The sequence below is a fragment of the Ochotona princeps genome, chromosome 3 (assembly GCF_030435755.1).
Source record: "Ochotona princeps isolate mOchPri1 chromosome 3, mOchPri1.hap1, whole genome shotgun sequence".
Lineage (NCBI taxonomy): Eukaryota > Metazoa > Chordata > Mammalia > Lagomorpha > Ochotonidae > Ochotona > Ochotona princeps.
Window position 1 is genome coordinate 34,561,902 of NC_080834.1, and position 21,268 is coordinate 34,583,169.

A 21,268-nucleotide genomic window follows, 5' to 3' on the forward strand; every position below is an offset into this window, starting at 1 on the left:
GCCAGGTGCCTTTGCAACCCCAAGCCAGACCACCGTTCGTTTCTGCCCTTCCTATAGCACTGCCTGCCATGACTCTTTGCAGCTCCTCTCAGCTCTGCTTATGTCCACTGCACAACTGTCTTCCTCCTCTGGGGCTAACAAGGTATTGTTCACAGGTGTAGTCCACTCCCCCCCGGTATTGTACAGGTATTGTTCACAGGCGTTGTCCCCTCCCTGTAGTGTACAGGTATTGTTCACAGGCGTTGTCCCCTCCCTGTAGTGTACAGGTATTGTTCACAGGCGTTGTCCCCTGCCTGTAGTGTACAGGTATTGTTCAGAGGCGTTGTCCCCTGCCTGTAGTGTACAGGTATTGTTCAGAGGCGTTGTCCCCTGCCTGTAGTGTACAGGTATTGTTCACAGGCGTTGTCCCCTCCCTGTAGTGTACAGGTATTGTTCAGAGGCGTTGTCCCCTCCCTGTAGTGTACAGGTATTGTTCAGAGGCGTTGTCCCCTCCCTGTAGTGTACAGGTATTGTTCAGAGGCGTTGTCCCCTCCCTGTAGTGTACAGGTATTGTTCAGAGGCGTTGTCCCCTCCCTGTAGTGTACAGGTATTGTTCAGAGGCGTTGTCCCCTCCCTGTAGTGTACAGGTATTGTTCAGAGGCGTTGTCCCCTGCCTGTAGTGTACAGGTATTGTTCAGAGGCGTTGTCCCCTCCCTGTAGTGTACAGGTATTGTTCACAGGCGTTGTCCCCTCCCTGTAGTGTACAGGTATTGTTCACAGGCGTTGTCCCCTCCCTGTAGTGTACAGGTATTGTTCAGAGGCGTTGTCCCCTCCCTGTAGTGTACAGGTATTGTTCAGAGGCGTTGTCCCCTCCCTGTAGTGTACAGGTATTGTTCAGAGGCGTTGTCCCCTCCCTGTAGTGTACAGGTATTGTTCAGAGGCGTTGTCCCCTCCCTGTAGTGTACAGGTATTGTTCACAGGCGTTGTCCCCTCCCTGTAGTGTACAGGTATTGTTCACAGGCGTTGTCCCCTCCCTGTAGTGTACAGGTATTGTTCACAGGCGTTGTCCCCTCCCTGTAGTGTACAGGTATTGTTCACAGGCGTTGTCCCCTCCCTGTAGTGTACAGGTATTGTTCAGAGGCGTTGTCCCCTCCCTGTAGTGTACAGGTATTGTTCAGAGGCGTTGTCCCCTCCCTGTAGTGTACAGGTATTGTTCAGAGGCGTTGTCCCCTCCCTGTAGTGTACAGGTATTGTTCAGAGGCGTTGTCCCCTCCCTGTAGTGTACAGGTATTGTTCAGAGGCGTTGTCCCCTCCCTGTAGTGTACAGGTATTGTTCAGAGGCGTTGTCCCCTCCCTGTAGTGTACAGGTATTGGATCTGCGATTGCTTCCATCTCAGCACTCTCCAGACTGCCTCACCTCATGTTTCCAAAGAGACTTTCCCACTTCCCATTCTGAAGTTGAGTCTGCCCAATCCAGGATTCCCTGGCACTCCCTTCTCCCCTGAACCTGCACCATGCCCATTGCCCATGACATCCCATCAGTTTCATGGTGGGGACTCAGGTCCCTGGGCTTGCGTTGGGTTTGTTTGGGTTTGATTGTGCTAAGGCTTGACCGCCCGCCAAACTGATGCATCCCCACCTCCAGGAAAAGTCTTCCAGAACCATGCATACATGCGCCCCCAGAACATGAGGGTGCTGCCTTACGTCACCTTGTAACATGAGAGTGTTACAGCACCTTTGCATTGGGGGACACAGTCAAGCCACAGCAGGACCTGAGCCTGCAGGTCACACAAGGATCTCCTTCCTCCTTGGAGATGGTGAAAACCCAGCAGTGACTCGGGTGTTCATCAGATACAGGCAAGGGGGCTTTAGAAATTTCAAAGAAAATGTGCAACACGAGAAAACTGCAGGACTTTCAATTCCTTTTATGTCAACATAAATTTGTTTCAACTCCATCATCTTCCCACAAATATTTGATGCACCCTTATAATTATAAAGCAGCTATTGCATCCCCAGGCATTTTGCTAAGCCCTCAGATTCAGAAATCAAATTCAGAGTTGATAAAAATACTAATCAGGGCCGGTGTTGTGCTGCAGTGGGCTAAGCTATTGCCTATACTGTCAGTATCCCCATTGGGATACAGAAGATGGCCCAAATACTTAGGCCCCTACCATCCACATGGGAGACCTGGATGGAGTTTCTGGCTCCTGGCTTCAGCCTGGCTCAGCCCTGGTTGCTACAGCCATTCAGGCAGTGAACAAATGGATATAAGACTCTCTTTCCCTCTCTAACTCTGCCTCTTTAAAAAGAAAGGGAATTCAAGAATTCAAGTGACTGCAAGTCTTTTTTTTTTTTTTTCCTTTTTTGTACATGGACAATTTTCAGAAGGTAAGGAAGATGTGTCAGAGACTGTTGGTTCCAGGGAATCGGACTGTTACTGTGTGAAGCCTTGAGTGCACACCCTGGTTTGATCCCATTCATTTGATGAATGATAAAATGCCTCCAGGGTGGGAAATCTCCTTAGGGTATCTGCTGCCCAACAGCTGCCCAACACGATGGGGTTTGAAAACAACTCAGTCTCTTTCTCTCTCTCACACCATCCCACTTCTTGTGGTTCCAGCAACTTAAAGTCTACTACAATTTGGAAAGAGTAAATGGAAGATTTCAGAAATAAACAGCTCACATATTTTTGAATGGTGGAATGAGACCCCACCCAGCATATGAGTCATAACATTTGCCCAACATGTCCATGGTGGATGCCCCGGTCCTTACTCATTGATAAGCACCTTGGCTATCAGATGACTCTCAAGGTATATCAGTGTGTGTGTGTGTGTGTGTGTGTGTGTGTGTGTGTGTGTGTGTGTGTAACCCTTATTTCACTTAATAATGGCCCCCAAGGTACATTATTAAATAGTGACATAAAGGAGGCACCGGGATCCAAAACCTGGAAGGACCAGTTCACTCTGGTACCATGAGGCCCTGCTGTAGGGCATGTAGGAAAGAACACCCAACAGAGGGTGTGGTTCTAGCCACAGGTGCACACATCTACCAGGAAATCTTGGAAGAGATGCCCCACAGATAAAGGGGAGCTCCTATTCAGTTAACACTACCACATCAAACACTGGAATATGATTAAGACGATGAAGTCCAGGATATGTGCTTGCTTCCTGTTAACCAGCAGCCCTGTTTTCAGGAGGATAGCAAGCCCATTTTCCCATAGGTATTTGTCCCAGCAATGGTGTCCTGGCCATGGGCCTGATATGAAGGAGCCAACAAGGGTTGAGAGCCGGGCAGGTGTCCCAGGCAGAGGAGTCTTTGGAGGTACCTTTTCTATGTGTGTGTGTGACAGGGACTATGTGTGGCTATTTCTGATGCTGTAAGAGAACACCTAAGACTGGGTGACAGAGGCTGGTATTGTCACATAGTGGGTTAAGCTGCCACCTTCAACATTACCCATCCTAAATGAGCACTTGTCCATGCTCTGGCTGCTCCACTTCTAATCTACTACTACTAATGCTTGTAGGAAAGATGGCCCAAGTCCTTGGGCTCTTGGAGCTAGGGAAACATTCTGCTTTGATGAGGGGAAGATGATGACAGCCGTTCTCCCTGTATGTGCTTTCACACCCACTGTTGACTCTAACTCTCTCATCCCAGAAGCAAAGGGGAAAAGGAGAGGAAGGAGGGTTCTAAATCAGCAGCATGCATATGGAGAAAGGCAGAGATGGAGTCGGGGAGGGGGAAGGGGATGGCTGGGTGGGGAAGCAGTGCCCGATGCCAGATGGGGAACGCCTGCTTCCTTGTATGTCAGGATTCCTTGTTTGACCATTTCTTCTCTGTTATTACTTTATAGCCTTTTTAATAAATCAGTCAATGCCCATCGTGGTGTTAATATGATAGAGACAGGATAATGCCTGAGTGAGACATTTTGGAGACAGAACTATGCTGGGTGGCATCTGACCTCTGCCCAAATTGGGTGTCTTAACCCTGACTTTTGGACAGAATTTCATTGAATCATGGAGGGATTCAGCCAGGTGCCTTGGAGGTACCTTTGAGACAAGGATCCTTGACTGTTGGAGCAGATACAACGGGTCTTCAAAGTTTCTGGTGTTCTTTATGATGACAGAAATGAGTCTGTTCAGATTGCTGGGGGTCTGAAATGGACACATGTCTTAAACCATGGACTTCAAAAAATTCATGGACAATGGAATTATAGGGGACCGGCACTTGGCTCAGTCGTTGACTTGCTACTTGGGGTGCCTCGTCTGATCCTAGAGTGTGTCCCAGCTTTGCTCCTGCTGACGCACACCCTGGTCGGCAGCAGGGGATATGTTCAGGGCTTGGGGCCTTGCCATCCACAGTGGAGACCCTGGTTGAGATCTGGCCTCCTGCCTTCAGCCTGGCCCAGCCCTTGGCTACTGCTGCCATATAGACTGCTGCACAGGATGAATGATCTCTACCTCTCTCTGTCTCTGCCTTTCCAACAATTTATAAAAATGCAAACTTTTTTGAAGAGAAAGAAAGCAGAATTATAAGGTCAGTTCCTTATGATGCCAATATATTGAAATCCATGCATACGAGGGAACCTTCCAAAAGAGAATTCATGGGCCCAGCACGGTAACCTAGTGGCCTTGCATGTGCAGGGATCCCATATGAGTGCTGGTTCTATTCACTGTGGCCCCGTTTTCTGTCCAGCTCCCTACTTGTGGCCTGGGAAAGCAGTAGAAGATGGCCGAAAGCCTTGGGTCCCTGCTCCTGCGTGGGAGACCTGGAAGAAGCTCTGGGCTCTAGCTCCGGACCGGCTCTACTCTGGTCATGGCGGCCCCTTGGGGAGTGAATCTGCAGATGAAATATCTTTTGCTCTGTCTCCTTCTATGTATATCTGACTTTCCAATTAAAAAAATCAATAAATCTTTTAAAATAAAAAAGAATTCATGGAAAAATGTACTTTATGAAACAATCATTCATTTCAAAGATACATTGTTGCAAGATAAATGGTCCATTGAGTTGCAGTCCCCTCACACGTGCACAGATGCTGCTGTTGGTCCCTCCCTCACTTGTCCCTGGCAGTCCTTAGCGCTCAGTAGCATGAGGCACAGGGCCGGTGGGGAAGAAGATGAACTAGGGGGGATCTCTTTCCTCTCACCTCCTTCAGAGCAATGCTTTCTGGTGCTTCTTTCTTGCTTCCTCTTGTTTTCGAGGCGGGGGAAGTTGTTGTCTGCTGGGCTTTAATGATGCAGTCCCTGGTGATGCTGCAGCCCCCTCTGCTCCCAGGGATTTACTACTTCTTCCCGTGCCCTTGGCTCACCTGCTTTCCCTCTAATCCTGTGAATCTTGTTCCATCCAATATGAATAAGGTGGTGATTAGCTTTCTCCATTTGCCACAACAGTGGAATTTTTGCTAACATCTTCCAGAGAAAAGGCAGCATCTGGGGCTATGGTGGGTGAGAAGGGACAGGGGGTGCCAAGTCCTTGGTCCTTCCATACCATGAAAAATTAACGTCACCTGAGTGCAGCATGCCATCCCGCACTGATCACGCCCACTATTCTGTGGAACAAAGGATATTGTCTGGGGAGATATCAGTGAGGTGGGACAGAATAGTTTCGTGAATGTCATTGTCACCATGCTCATGCCTTAATTATTGACAGGTGCATCTAGGTTAAGAAGGATGCTAGCAGGTCCACTCAGTGATACAACAGGCTAAACCTCTGCTTACAGCGCCACCATCCTATCTGAGCACGGATTTGTGTCCCAGCTGCTCCACTTCCCATCCAGCTCTCTGCTAATGGCCTGGGAAAGCAGTGGAGGACAGTCCAAAGCCTTGGGACCCTGCCACCCACATAGGAGACTCAGCAGAAGATCCTGGTTCCCAGCCATCTGGGGAGTGAACTATCATGGGAGATCTCTCCCTTTCTCTATAACTCTGCCTTTCAAATAAAAATAAATGATTTTTTAAAAGGGGGTGCTAGCGTTAGGGGAAGTCAGGTGGTATTTGGATATGAGAGCTCTCGCATTATGCTCATTACAATGCAGATTTTCTGCACCTCTACGACGATTCCCGAGTGAAAAGTTGATTCCATAATCAGTGTTTTTTAAAGAAAAATCTGTATCCAGTTGGTGTGCTTTTTCAATACATCAGTTTAGCATCATCTTTATAAACTTGGGATCTGGAACGCCCAAACCTGTAGTTCGCTATCTGTATGATCACTGTACTTCTGTTTCCTTTTGGGTAAAACAGGCATATTCATACGAAGCTCCTGGGCCTGCCATTGTGGTGCAGTGAGTGAAGCCACACAACAGCATGTCAGCCAAGCAGGTGCCGTGTCCTTCTTCCCCACCCAAAGAAGTTAGCTATCTGTGTTAGATAGCTACACGCAAGTTTTCCTAAAACATCAGAGAACATGTGAGCTTTTCTGGACGAGTCATAATCTGTTAGATTTCATGATGTAGCTAGGTAGCCAAACATACGCAGGCGTGTGTTTGGGAAGAGGAAGTAGAGAAACAGCAACGGTGTGGGTGTTGGGTAAGTAGAGAAGGAAACAAGAGGCAGTGGTGCAACATATTTCCTGATCAGCCATGACTGATTGGGAACAATAGCAACCCCGTGATTCCTCTGAAGGCTAAGGATATTGACCGACATCCTTTGGTGGATTTTCCCCCCTTGCTAATGCTAATATTATCTGTGCAAGTTGTATGATTTGGGAAAGGACATCCTTCTGACCTTGGCAAAGTCTCCTGCATCTGGGGCCTGGTCTGGTGGCTTTGGCCTTGGAAAAGGGAAGGGCAATGACTGGTAATGCACCTAGTGAGTCTCACGGCTAAAGAGCCCTGCAGCTTCTCAGCCAAGAGCTGCAGGATCCAATGCAAGGCCGCAGCCACACATGGGCTGGGTAAGTTACAGGACTGGTTAAGATGCAATACATGGAAAGCATCAGCAGCTCAGTCACACTGGCCACATTTCATGTGCTTAATGGCCCCATGGTGGGGAGTCTGGGAGGTTGGGGAGGGGGGCAGGGATGCTGCTGGCTGGGGTGGCACAGATGCAAATGCTTTATCAGATATGGCCACTTGCTTTACAGCCTTCCTTTGACATGCTGGAGACTTTGCACCAAGACAGGGATTAGCCTAGTAGAGCTCTTAGCCAGGCAACTCCTAAACTGGAAATTCAAGAAGCACAGAGGTGTTGTTGCATACTGAATTAAGCCTCTGCCTGAGATACCTGCACCCTAGGGACACTGGTTCAACTTCCAGTTGCTCCACTTCTGATCCAGCTCCCTGCTCATGTGCCTGGGAAGGCAGTAGAGAATGGCTCAAGTGTTTGGACCCCTGCTTCGCACATGGAAGTACTGAATGGAATTCCAGGTTCCTAGCATCTCTGTCTCTCTCATTTTCTCTGTAATTCTGCCTTTCAAATAAATAAATAGATCTTGAAAAACAAAGCACAGGGAACTGGATGATGGAAAACTAATCCTCAGGAAGAACACAACTTTTAAATATTTATTTTTGATGATGTTTACAGTTGAGAAGGATGGATGCCCATGTTGACCACTAAGTAGGGTAGGGAGGGTCGAGAAATGGGGCAAAGTGGATGAGACAACTGTTTTTAATTTTTTTTCTCCCTGTGTCTGGAGGAGAAGAGAAAGGGGGAAGAGGCTGCTCACAGCATCCTAACCTGATCAGTACCTGGGGATGAGGATGGCCACTCAATGTCATCCCATGGTCCCCAGTGTGCAGCATGTTCCAAGGGTACTGCTTAAGTGATTTTGATAGTTCTGAGGTGCTGTTGATTTCATTTCTCCAAGGTCCATTGGCTGACACAGTTCACCTTAGAGTCTCCACGTGTCCAGATGCTTGCTGTCAAAGCTTGACCAGGAGACGGGTCCATTTTGTTCTGCCCTCCATGGTATAGATGTTCTCTACAGGCCTCAATGATCTGTCATGGTCCCCATGTGCACTTCGGTATGCTGTCTGCCGCACAGGCCTCAGCAACTGAGGAAGCCCAGTTCTGACACATGCACTCCAAAGTCAGGCCATAGATCCTGTGATTTTCCCCATGGCTGGAGTTTTGAGAACAATGGTCTAGTTGTGGGGAGTCCCCAAAGAAACCTTGTCAGAGGTGACCCCATACCTGATTCCTGTGTGTGTCGGCCAGTGCAGGATCTAGCTCAGTCCATCATCCATAGCAGCCTACACACACTGATAGTTGCAGTCACCCGGTCAGTTCTGTCCCCAGCTCCATCTCATATGCAAACCAATGGATGCTGTGGCCCAGCCTAACCCTGCCCACCACGCACTCAGCCCTCATACTCACCAGTGGGAATTGTAGCCTAGTTGGATCAACCTTCAAAAACCCCACCAGGCCCATTTCCAGCCTTGCTTCGCACACATGCTGATATGTGCAACAGACTGGTCCAATTGGTTCTGCATCCCATTTAGTTATCTACACATCAACGAATGCTGAAGCCTAGCTCAGCCCAACTGGCCCCACTACCCAGCCCACATTTGTGCTGGCAGGTGCTAACACCTGTCCAGCCAGGCTCACCCCCAGCCCTGGTTCTCCTGCTCACCAGTGGGAGCTGCAGCCTATCAGAGAGGTGCCTACAGTTTCCCTACTATGCCCATCCCAGGCCCAGATCTTGCACTTTCCAAATGGTTCTGCAGTCTGGTTTCACAGGACTTATCCCCATTCCCAGCACTTGCCAGCTGATGCTGTGGCAAAGCCCAACCAGCCTGCACTTACTCTAGTTCATGCATGCACCAGTGGATATGGTCACTTAGCCCAGCCTGACTCTCCCCCTAACCCAGTTCACATGTAGGTCAATGAGTGCTGTAGCCTGCACAGCCTGGCCTGGACCTGTCCGCAGTTCTCATGCTCACCAGGGGTCCTTGCTGCCCCCCTACTGGGCGAGCTCCCCACATGGAGTTTTACCTATGCTGGTGGATGCTGCAACCCAGTCTGGCATGGCCCATCTCACCTCAACATTCATCAGCAGGTGCTGAAACCTGAGTCATCCCAGCCTGCCTCCAGTTCCAGCTTGTGCTGGCAGGTGCTTCAGCCTAGCCCGGCCTAGCCAGTCCCCAGTCCTGATACTATAATGTAAACTGCCTGATGTTGAGGCCCAACCGAGCCTATCCTGAACCCTGTCCTGGTTCTCACATCTGACAATTTAAGTAACCCACCCTGGCCCACCCACACCCAGGCCTGAGTGGGTCTGGCTGCTTCTGGCTTTGCTTCTTGAGCTTTGCTGCAGGGACTGTGTCCTGATAGAGGAGTTCCCGAAATTCCTCTTTCAAGTCATCTCTATAAATCTGCCTTTCAAATAAAAATAAATAAATCTTTTTAGAAACCCACTATTTGGGAGGGTGGAGGAAATAGAAGGTTCTAGATTGTCATGATTAAGGCACATGTAAATGTCATAATATTTGATGAAAGCCCCTGCAAACATGGCTTGATCCCACTGTGGTCTTAGATGCAGGATGGAGGGACGCCTCCCAGTGGACTTAGTCCACTTCCCTTGCAGGCAAACTTGTCCAGGCTCTCAAGGCCCTGCCTTGCAACATCAACAACACTGGCCAGCCTAGTGGGTGCGGGTGGCCTGCTGGGTACCGACAATGGTGCAGGGAGGACTTCCTGGGGAATGGCAGTTATTCATGCAGTGACAATAGCAGGGGAAGTGCTCAGCTTAACGGACAGGTTGGTGGAGAGCAGTACTCAGGGCTGTCCATGGGCTTAGGTCAGCTTTGAAGATACAACCTCCCTCTCAACCCCAGGTACATGTCTTGTCCAGCGCAGAGTCCTGCATTGGGGATCTAGGGTCCCCTTACTCTCTATGGGCCTGTGTGGCTTCTGTGTGTCTGCATGGACCTGAGGGTGAGACTGGAGGTGCCTCCCTTTGCTCAGGGGGGACCCCAGGGAAGCAGTCACTAGACAAATGGGCAAGGCAGTTGGTTCCAGAGGTACAGCATATGAGATCCCAGGCATCCTCCTAGGACATGAGGGGAGCAGGGAAAAGCCCTGGCTACTGAGCCAGCCCCACCTGCTTCCTTACTTCCCGTGTTGATTTTTTCTCATTTGTAGGGAAGGAAAGATGAAGCTTCCTTTGAACAGGTGTCTGTAGCCTCACTCTGTGGTTGCAGGAAAGCATGGTGAGGTTCTTATGGGGTCCTGCTTCGGGGCTAGGGCACCAGGAGGGGCTGCATGCCCTCCTCCCTGACTCCTGGGGATACAGGGAAAGGCAGAGGAGAGAGAAAGGAAAAGGAATACAAGCCACACCCACATCACAGCCTGCTGCTCCTCGCTGCAGAGGCTAGCAGAGCAAAGCTCGCTGTAGCACACGCACTAGAAAAACATAGCCATTACCGCCGCCTTTTCCTGCCTTCCAGGGTTAGGAAAACACAAGTCAGCTTCAAAAAGCTCTTGAGATATGGCATTGAAAGATAAGTTGATCTGGTTGCAGACAACTCAGAATCTGTGTGTAACTTTTCCACGGGATGTATTTTCCATGAAGTTTTCAAAGTCTCCCCTTCCATCCCCGAGTCTTTTCATTATTCCTTATCAGCACCTCTGTGGTCAAACTGGGTAGAAGGGCCATGACACTCCCCGACACTCCCGGATGCCCCAGGACACAGCCATCTTCCCTGCAAAGAGGGGGCAAGGTTCTGATATGACTTCAGACAGACAGTAAAGGCTGGGTGCTGGTCTCGTGGCTTTCTGGTGCAGACTGTGATGCATGAAGATGGCATCTGATACACTGTTGCAGACAGTTCCTGTTTGTTCCCTACCATGCAAGAGCAGCCTCTAAAACCTAGCATAGGTTGGGAGGTTTTTTGTTTTTTGGTTTTATTTAGGCGAAAACAAAATCTAAGGAGGCACTTTGCTTAGAGTCAGATTCTTCCGGTGTTTTCTCGTGCCTCCTTCATGCTAATGGTAAAACGGCTTCACGGCAGAAGGGAGTAGCAAGCTACTCACTTTTCCATTGGCTTGGTGCCTGTGTATCCAGCACTTCCTGGGTGTCGCGGGTGCTGCGCACAGTTCCACATCAGCGATCTAGATGATCAAAGATCTCTGGCAGCTAGTATCCAAATAGGGAAGGCAAATAACTCTGGCTAGACTTGATAAATACTAAGCGTGCTGTGGGGTCGGGGCAGGGAAATGGAATTTCAGGCTCAGAGAGGCCAAGCACTTTCCCTGGGGATACCCAGCCTGCACAGAGACCTTGGGTTTTTCTTTTGTTTTGTTTACTTGTTCGTTTATATTTGGAAGGCAGATTTACAAAGAGGAGAGATATTGTCTATCAGCTGATTCACTCCCCAGATGACCACAATAGCTGAGGGTGGGCCATGCCAAAGCCAGGAGCTTCAACTCCACCTAGGAGATGTGGATTTCAAAACTAGTCCAAGCTTCTTTTGACCCCAAGTAGGGGGTTGCATGCATAGACCTGAGGGTGTCTCAGAAGTGAAGGAGAGAAGTCAGCATTATGGTATAATAGATAAGGTGCTGCCTGCAGTACCGGCATCTCACAAAGACTCCAGGGCAAATCCCAGCTGCTCCACTTCCAACCCAGTTCCCAACTAATGGCCTGGGAAAGTAGCAGAGGATGACCCAAGTGCTTGGGCCCCTGCACCCAATGTGGGAGACTCAGGTAGAGTCCTTGGACCTTGGCTTTGCCCTGGCCCAGCCCCTGCTGTTGAATCCATCTGAGCAGTGAACTAGTGGATGAAAGACCTTTCTCTCTCTGTCTCTCATTATCTCTATAACTCGCAAATTTATGTGTGTGTGTGTGTGCCAAATGATGGTGGCACTGTAGGCTAAGCTTCCGCCTGTGATGTTGGCATCCTACATGGGTGCCAGTTCCCATCTTGGCTGCTCCCCTTCTGACCCAGCTCCCTGCTAACTACCCAGAAAGGCAGCAGAGGATGGTCCAAGTGCTTGGACTTCTGCAGCCATGTGGGAGACCTGGAAGAAGCTCCTGACTCCTGGCTTCAGACCAGTCCAGGTCTGACCATTGTAGCCTTTTGAGGGGTGACCCAGCAGATGGAAGATGTCTCTCTGTCTCTTCATCTCTCTTTGTAATTCTGACCTTCCAAACAAAATGTAAATCTGTTTTAAATGGTGATAAGTGAAAGAAATCAGACACAAAAAAGCACTAAGTATGATTCCATATATGTGAAATTTCCAGAACAGGTGACTCTATGGAGACAAGATGCAGTTGCCAAGAGCAGGGGGAGGAGCAGTGAAGGAGGGGGTGCTAGACAAGTATGAAGGTTCACGTTGGGCTGGTCAGTGTGTGGTAGCACCACATTGCCAGTGTCTCCTCGCTGCTTGCTTTAAAATGGTTAATGTTGGGCCCAGCATGACGGCTCAGTGGCTAAATCCTCACCTTACAAGCAATGGAATCCCATATGGTTGTCGGTTCATATCCTGGTTCCTCCACTTCCCATCAAACTCTCTGCTTGTTGCCTGACAGGGCAGTGGAGGATGGCCCAAGGCCTGGGGATCCTGTAGCTGCATGGGAGACCCATAAGAGGCTCCTGGCTCTCGATTGGCTCAGCTCTGGCTGTTGTGGCCATTTGTGGAGTGAACCAGTGGGTGGAGGATCTTTCTCTCTATCTTTCTTCCTCTCCATAAATCTGTTCTGCCTTTCCAATAAAAATAAAATCTAAAGAAATAAAAAAGAAAATGGTTAATGTTGGTGTTGATGACTTCTACCTGGATTAAAACTAAAACGAACGCAAATGAGAGTGGGTGATGGCAAGTAGGCTGTTAGGTGAATATGGCTGGGGGGTTCTTGAAGGGAACAGAGACCCAGTCCCAGTGGGGATCTGTGATTGTGGCTGGGGAGAAGAAACTGCATCATGCTGCCCCAGCTGCAGGTTCGTTGTACCACTGCAGTCACCTGTCCATGCCCCAGGTGGCATTACTTGGGACCCCAGCATCTTTGTACTTAAATGGGGCTGATGGGGTGCCCACAGGTCAGTTCCCAGGACACTCCAGCTCTGCTCTGCCTGTGGCTTCCATGGGGCAAACTGCATGCCTGATGCTCTGAGGTGGTCTCTCCCATCAATGGATGTTTCAGACTAGGAACCCAGGGCTCAGAAATCTCTTCCAGATCTTACACCTGAATGTAGCCTGGCCAAGGCAGCCAAGTCTCATTGTCTCCAAGGTGCTCAACCCCGGCAATGCCCATACTCACGGCTGCTTGCATAGGTAAAAGATGATATGTTCGAGGGTAGGGACGGGCGTGGGGCCTAGCTCCAGCAGAGTACCCAGTGGGCACCATGGATAGTGCACTAGGCCCGGGGTCCATCCAGTCCCAAGTTGGAGCCATGCAGAGTGACCCATGGTGCCTATCATCTCATCTTCACCCAGCACAGCTGTCAGATATGCATAGTAATTGCTCTGGGAGAATTTCCATGAGGAAAGAGACAGGGAAATTTAATGACATGGCCCAGCCTGGAGACACCAGTGCTTACCGGTCTCCAGGGCCCAGTGTTGGTCCCTCCCACCTCCACGTCCATCCCTGCTATATAGCATGCTGGGGTGTTTGCCTTGGGGGTCTTACTGGCCCACTCTCCATGCTTCCTCCTTTCCCTGCTCCTCTCTATTCACACTCGCCACATACCCCATTAGCCATTCATTTTCAGAGCCCTCTCATACAGCAGGTGCTAACAGTACACAAGCAGCCAAATCACATCATTCTCCCTTGGGAAGGCCTCACTGGGGGAGCTACTCTCAGCAGCCCAGCCCCACCCTGGGATGTCAGGATAGGTGGAGTGGCTCCCAGGACTTCTCCAGGGAACTGAGTGGGGGAGGCATGGTGCATTAAGGCAATGTCTGCTCAGGGCCCACTGTGTTTACCCGCTGCCCTTGGCCACCTGGACTGGCTCTGGCAAAGCCAGGAGTTTGGACAGTCTGGAAGGCCTGGGAGAACTGCAGAATGCCCAAGTCTTTCTAGGTCTAAACAGCCTGAGATGGTGCCCACTTCCAGCTCTTAAATCAGCCCAGCCTGGGAGTGAGTGGTAAACCGGGGAGCGCTCTCATCCCTCCAGCAGGCACCCAAAGACCTCCAAGGGCTCAGCAAGGCCAAATGCCTCCAGAAAACGGCCATTGGAGGGTTGTGCAGGGCCTGTGTGCGTGGATCCGTGAGCACAAACTGCAGTACCTGAGCTCATTCTCGTGTGTGTGTATGTGTCTGTGTGCACACATGCGTGCATGGACCCCGGTGCACGGGCCTGGGAGCGCAGGTTTCACCTCAGTCTGGGGTCTGGAAGTGGCAGTTCGAGGAGGTGCTTCCTCAAGGTATCGAACTTAGTGTGTTGCTTTCTCCCTCCCTCCCAAACCAGAGCGGACCCCTGCCCTCTCGCCCCCGAGGAAAGCAGCAGGAGGTTGCAAAAGCAGGTGCAGGCTGGTGCCCGCTGCTCCCAGGCACCCAGTCGCCCCTGGCAAGCAATCTGCAGAATCAGGAAGCCAGGGATAGAAATGACGCCCACAGAGTCAGAGCAAGTTCCTGCAGCGCGGTGGCCCTGTGGCGCAGGGCACTACCCTCCCTACCTCCAGTTTCTGATATCACCCCCAAAATCCACAACTCCGCCAAATTGTCCCAGTGGGCCCCACGGCTTTCCACTGTTGTAAACGGAGACGTCTGCGGGCCGGGCCACGTGTCCTCGGTGTGCTGTAAAGTGGGAGAGGCACAGCCCTGGCAGCCCGCCTGGCACTGAGTAGGGGTTTAATTTTCCTTTCTCAGTTACCTCCCGGGATGTGGCACGCACCATGCGCAGGGGCCACGGCCTGAGAGTCGGCTGCAGCCGAGCCAGCTGGCTAGGCTCTAACGACAGTCCTTAATGAGGGAGAGCCTCGGCTCACCTGCTCCTGCCCTGCCTCCACCCCGCACCGCGAGCCCACCCGAGCCACTAATTGCTAAAGCCTGTCTCCTGTCACCACCCGCCACCCAGATGGGGACAGATGGAGTCCAGGCACCTGGGAGGAGGGCTGGGAGCACCGTTTAGGGGTTGGGGTGCGGTGTTGGAGAGTAAGTAGCCTGTGGTTGATGCTAGTTTGGGGAATATTTTTTTAAAGATTTATTTATTTTTAGTTGAAAGGCAGATTGAGGGAGAGAGAGAGAGATCTTTGATCCACTGGCTCACTCTCAGGCCACAGTGCCCTGAACTATGCTGACCCAAAGCCAGGAGCCATGGGTCAGGAACTTCTTCTGGGTCTTCCACTCTGGTGCAGGGTCCCAAGGCTTTTGGGCTGTCCCCACTGCTTTCCCAGGCTACAGGCAGGGAGCTGGATGGGAAGTGGAGCAGCCAGGACATGAACTTGCACCCATTTGGGATGCTGGCACTTGAAGAGGGAAGATTGAGACATGGCACCAGCCCCAGATTAGGGATTATGAGGTTGGGGTGAGAGGGTGCCTGTCAGGGCTTGGGCTCTGCAGTCAGTTTTCTTGTGCCTGGTGCGACTCATTTATCCTCTCTGTGCCTGAGTTTCCTCAACTGCAATGTGGATCAATGATGGCTGCTCTTCCAGGATTTGTCCGGAAGTGGAATGAAGGGACTTAGGCAAAGTTCTGAACTCCTTCCTTAACACCAGCTAGCCCGCTAGCCTGCTAGCCTGCAGCCACCTCCTCTTCCAGCCTCCTATCGGTAATAATCTAGAATTATCCTCATCCCTCAGCATGGGGAATCCACCTCCCTCTTCCCAGTTGGGCTCTGCCTGATCCACACTGCCCTCCTTCGTCCAGCTGGAAGGGGCTGGAAGTGTGTATGGGATCTCTATCTCTGTCCCACCTAGGAGACCCTGTCAGCCTTCGAATCAGACTGGTCCTGTTTGTCCGTGGCTGTCCCAAGTCCCAAACTCAACCAGGTAGGACTGAATGCAGCCAAACCCCTTACTCGGGGGAAAAACCAAAGTGGATACTGGGCATCCCTTACAGAGGTCCTGAAAGAGGGGGGTGGTCACTTTGCAAGGTGTCTGGAAACTTGCCAAATGCCCCTAGGACTTCTACTGATTCCCTAGAGCACCTGTGGCGGGGGGAGGGAGACTCAGCTCAAAATCTACAAGGGGACACTTAGAATGAGAAAGGCAGGACGGCAGGAATGCCTTGCCTCTTCAATGAACTGGCCACATCGCTCGGCACAGGTCCTACCCTATGAGAGGCAGACAGATCTTTAGCTCCATGCTAATTTGAGCCATGACAATGTTAAGCCAGCTCTCCATCACTCTGGCTGCTTTGGGAACTCTGATGGTTCCATTCTGGCAACAAGCAGGACAGATCTTCTTACCAGGGTCTGCACATAGCCGCATTCTGAGCCTAGCTGGGCTGGTGACACACCCTGGTTGAGATGCACATGATGTGGATTTGCTTCACGCCAGCTCACTGCCTGCCCCTGGGATGTGGCACCCCCAAGTCCATCTTCTGAAAGGTGCCTGGGGGCTCAGAGAGGGCCCTGGAGGGCAGTCAGGTTCTTGCCCACTGCGGTCTGCTTCGTTCCCTCTGGATAGCCAAGTGCAGAAGGTTTTGTGGTCCTCCGCATCCTGATGAGTCCAGGGGGTTCACAGCTTGGGGCTGGGGGACCTGAAGAGCCATGCACTTGCACGCTTGGGGTTGGTTGGTCTAGATGGCAGTGCTAACCTTCCATGGGTCCTGCTTCCTTCTACTGCCCTTATCTCAACAGGAGTCGTTTAAACCAAAAGCTGAGCTATGCAGGGTCCTCTCCCGCCCCATCCCTGAAGCTCGGAGGAGGCCTAGGGCCTGACCGGTGCCAGGTGCCAGGCCTGGGCCACCCTCGGCAAGCAGCCACCTGTTCCAAAAGGGCGGGTGCTGTGTGTGCGTTGGGCCAGTGCGGACCTGGCTGTGGCTTTTTGGCGTCTGGGAACGCTTGGAGTTCACCCGTGGCAGCCAAGGAATTGAGGCAGGCGTCTAAGGAAGGGCCTAACTCTCAGGAACACAGCCCTCCCTCTTCCCTAGGAGATCAGGAGTCCAGGCGGGTTGGCAGCTGCAAGCTGCAGAAAGCTCTCCGGCGGAGTGGAAGGGAAGCTCGGATTGATTTACCCTGCGCATACCTGAGCAGGATGGATCCGCTCCCCACTGCCAGCTCCAGTTCCACTTGGCTCTCGGCTCTCCTCATTCAAAATTCCAGGCTCCTAGCGCCCCACCGTAGCCTTCTGTTTATGGCTGAATTCAGACTAACTTTTCAGTTCTTTCAAAGTTTCCTTCCAAACAGAATTTTGGAGTAAAAGCAGTGGTTAGGTCCTTGTCCTGCTCACTCCTTGCACTGGAGATGTGCTGCTAGGTCCCACGCTTAGGGTTGCTGGCCACACAGCCACGCAACTCCACCACTAACTACCCCACCCCTCATGTGATATGCTTTCCATTCTGCAGGGGAAGCCCGTAGGGCCCAAGTTACCCACTGCAGGACCCACACGTTCCTGTCCCAAGCTCGGGGCTGGAGCCACCCTCAGGCCCAGGCTGGAGCAACTGGCACCTACGTGGACTGGGCTCAGGGGGCCAGAAATGCGTCTGTAATCGGGTAAGTCTTCACCCACAACGCCCCACGCGGGTCCAGGGGCCTTTTTGCCCAGTGACCAAGATAGACGGTGCTGGCCATTCGCTCCTGGGGTCTGCGGCTCAAGCATCCGGCCAGTCCTCCAAGCGATCCGCGCCCCTGAGGGCAAGATTTGGTTTCAAATATTCATCTAGTCGTATCCTAGGTTTATATTGCAGTATGGGGGTTGTATACATTGTGCGCAGCGTGCCCCGGGATCTGGCGCCTGACTGGGGGTGGGGATCTTCTCCAGGGCCGAGAAAGGCTGCGAGACTTAGCGCCCAGCATTCCGGCAGCGCTTGGCCAAGACCCAGCCTTCCCGCCAGCGCTGTGTGTGAGGCCCAAGGAGGTCCCTTAAATGATTGGCCCGCAGCCCAGCCCAGGGGCGGAGGAACCTGGAGCTCTCTTACCCCAGCCAAAGACGAGGTTTCAGCCTCCGAAGGATCCAAGTGTTCGAGAAGAAAATCTGCTTCGAAACTAACTCCAGGGGAAGTTGCTGCGGATGAAGTGCCCGAACACAAAATAAGAATAAGCAAGTTGTGGAAAATAGCCGAAGTTACCGTTCTCTTGGCATGTACCTTAAGAGTCACCCCCAAAGGCGACCTCACAGGATCGCGTCCTGCACCCTGCCCCCACCCCCGCCACCTGAGCCTTCTCTCCCACGGACGCAAAACGCTCAACTTTGACATTTTAATTTAAAATCTCAACACTGGATCATTTATTTCGTTTTTTTTGCAACCAAACAAGTAATAAATATTATTTAGCAATTTTTTTACAAAAATAAAACAGATCATACACTCTCTGCGAGGGGCCGTGCTATCGGAGGAGGGAGAGGCGTCGCGGCAGGTGCTTGCGGAGCCCGGAAGGCGAGGCTCCTGGAAGCTCACCCGCACGCACGTGGAGCCTTTAGGCTTGCGTGCTCCGCGATCCTAGAGAGAAACCCAGACCGGGGGAGACTCGCGTGCGTGGTGGGGCTGGCACCTACCTCCTCCTCGTTGGGCCACCCACACATCCCTCAAAGAAACAACGCAAAAAAGACGACTGTACCCCTCCGATCCCAACACCAAAAAAAAAAAAAAAAAAAAAAAAAGCCCAGGCTATATCAATGGCTACCGTCTTTGCCTGGGCGGTCCATCTGAGGGACAGCAAAATACACAGTCCGTAGTCAGAAAATTCAATTTTGTGCTCAACGAAGAGAATGGGGGACAGCTAGCGTCTACTTTTTAAATAACTAAAAACAAAACAAAAATACCCCTCCTCCGCGCTCCCCCCACAATCGACAGTTTGGGGTTACTTTAATCCACAAGTGGTTCTGTTCGTAGCGTCTGTCCATACTGTTGGGAAACGGGGGGAAAACCCCACAGTTGACTTAGAAAACCACAAACCTCCAAATCGGCTGAACACGCTGGAAAGAGCCATCACAGTTCTTAGCTGGGGTAGCCTGGGCGCACCCCCATACCGGGCACTGGACGCGATCTTTAGGGGCCTCTGTTTCGAATCAACTCCTTTCCCCACCCCGAGCCACGGCCCACACTCAAAGACCAGAGCCAGATTTCTGCAGGGCTGAGTCGGCCGGCCGAGAGAGTAGGAGGAAAGAGAAGTCGTCAGCGCGCCCCTACGCTCCCACCAAGCGCTGGTCGAGTCGGGGAGTCCGGCTGCGCTCTCGGGGAATCTGGCTTTTAGAAGCTGTCCCTGGGCAGGGGGCTCCAGTGAGGAATGTGCGCAGTAGAGTCTTTCTCTGAGACCGTGCCCACTTCACCAGGGCTGTTTTAAGCCACCGAGTCCTCGGGGCGCCAAGGTCGCCCGTCTTCTCAGGACTCGGTGAGCCTTAGGAGCGAGCGCAAGGGCGGCTGGGGTTGCCGGCAGCTGCAATCGCCGCCCTCACCCCCACTCTCCCACCCGTAGCCCGAGATCCCGTACCTCTCGTCGTCCTTGCACAGTTTTAGAGCCCCCTACAACGCTGGGCAGACTCTCTTTCCCCCTCCCCCACCCTTGCAGTTCCCTAACCCCCGCCCCCAACTCGCCAGGACGCGCCGGCGCCCACGGGCTCTCACTTGGCGTCCGAGGTGAGTCGAGGCAGGCTGCCGGCGCTCATGGCCGACACGTGGTGGTGCGGCGGAGGCACCTGGCACATGCTACAGGGACAGGGCATGCCACCCCAGTGTTGGAAGCCCCCGCTGCCACCGCTGCCGCCACCTCCACTCCCCAGCGGGGCAGCCGCTGCGGCCGACGGAGACTTGAGCAGGCCGTGCGGAGGCCGGATGGAACCGACCGAAGACAGCCCGGAGCCGGGCAGAGACCCGCTGGATACGGCGGCGGCGGCGGCGGCAGCGGCCGCGGCGGCCGCAGCAGGTGGCAGGATCGGGTGGTGCACTGCGGGGTGATGCGCGGCGTGCGCCGCTGGGTGCGCCGTGGCTGCGGCGGGCAGAGGAGCCGAGTGCGCCAGCCCCCCGCAGGCCGACGGGTGGAAACCGGCGTGGTGGCCGCCGTAGATCTCGCTCACAAGCCTCTTCATCTCCTCCAGCGAGTTGGTGAGCATGAGGATGTAGTTGCGCGCCAGCAGCAGCGTGGCGATCTTGGAAAGCTTGCGCACCGACGGGCCGTGCGCGTAAGGCATGACCTCGCGCAGGCCGTCCATTGCAATGTTGAGGTCGTGCATGCGCTTGCGCTCGCGGCTGTTGATCTTGAGGCGCAGCTGCTGCAGCTCCGGTTCGGTCATCTGTTTCTTGTCCTTCTTGGTGGACGACGCGGCCGCCGAGGACGTGGACGACGACGTGCTAGTCGAGGAGGACTTGAAGCCGCCGCCGCCGCCGCCACCGAGCTTGTCCCCGGGGTGGTGCGCGCCCGCTGCGCCCATGGCTGCGCGCAGCTCGGCGCTCAGCTCTGGCGGGCAGTCGCTAGGTGTGGACGAGGACACGGTGCCGCCCGTGAAGCCGCTGCTGCCCTTGCTGCGAGCCGGCAGGAAGAGGTCATCGGGCTCCGGCGATGACGGACGGCTGGACACCAGGCTGGCGTCCGAGTCCATGGCCCAGGTGGATGGCCGCTGCTTTCGCAGGATCCTCTCCCTTCTTGGGCTCTCGGAGAGAAAGACAGACTTAGAACTTGGACAGCTCCCCACACCTGCGCCACGGCGCGGGTCCCAGGTTAGGTGACCAATCTCTCCCTTCCCCTCATCCACAAGTTGTTTTAGGGCGCATCCGGGGGCCCGGTGTGGACGGGCATCCTAGAGCGCTTTGTGCCTTCCATTGGAAATGGGAAAGCTGGAGTGCTGGGACTGGAACGAACGCGGGACCAGGGAGGGAGAACTATTTGATGCAGTCACCTCGTCCTTGTCGACACCACGCGGCGTACACACCCGCACACCCGCACCCGGTATCCCCCACCCTGGGCAGAAAGCAGGCCGTCGCGCCGCCCGGGCGTTGGCTTTAGAGCGAAAGAAATGCTGGATGACGGCGTGGAAGAGAGGGAGGGTCGGACCACCTACTCCCAGCCCCGGAAAACTGCCCAGCGAGGGCGAGCCCGCGGCCGCCTTTAGGGTCGCAACCTAGGTCGCAGCCGATTTGGGGGTACGTCTATCCCTGGGGACTCTGGGCTGGGGCTGCTTGGGCGGGACCAGGGCAGGGACACTTACTACGGATGCGGTATGGAGGAGCAGACTTCGAAGCGCCGCCACCGCGCAGAGCCGGACCCGGGGCGCTGGTGCTGTCTCGGGCTGTGATAAGCATCCGCACCTTTCGGGGCTCG

At 53.0% G+C, this 21,268-nt stretch overlaps 1 protein-coding gene across 1 annotated transcript; it reads right to left on the bottom strand.

The window, feature by feature from the left end:
- Positions 1–19,574: 19,574 nt before the first annotated feature.
- Positions 19,575–20,549, bottom strand: OLIG2 (oligodendrocyte transcription factor 2). The gene has a single exon (XM_004588570.3). It carries the CDS (start codon positions 20,547–20,549, stop codon positions 19,575–19,577), a length of 975 nt encoding a protein of 324 aa, XP_004588627.2.
- Between the last annotated feature and the right edge of the window lie 719 nt (positions 20,550–21,268).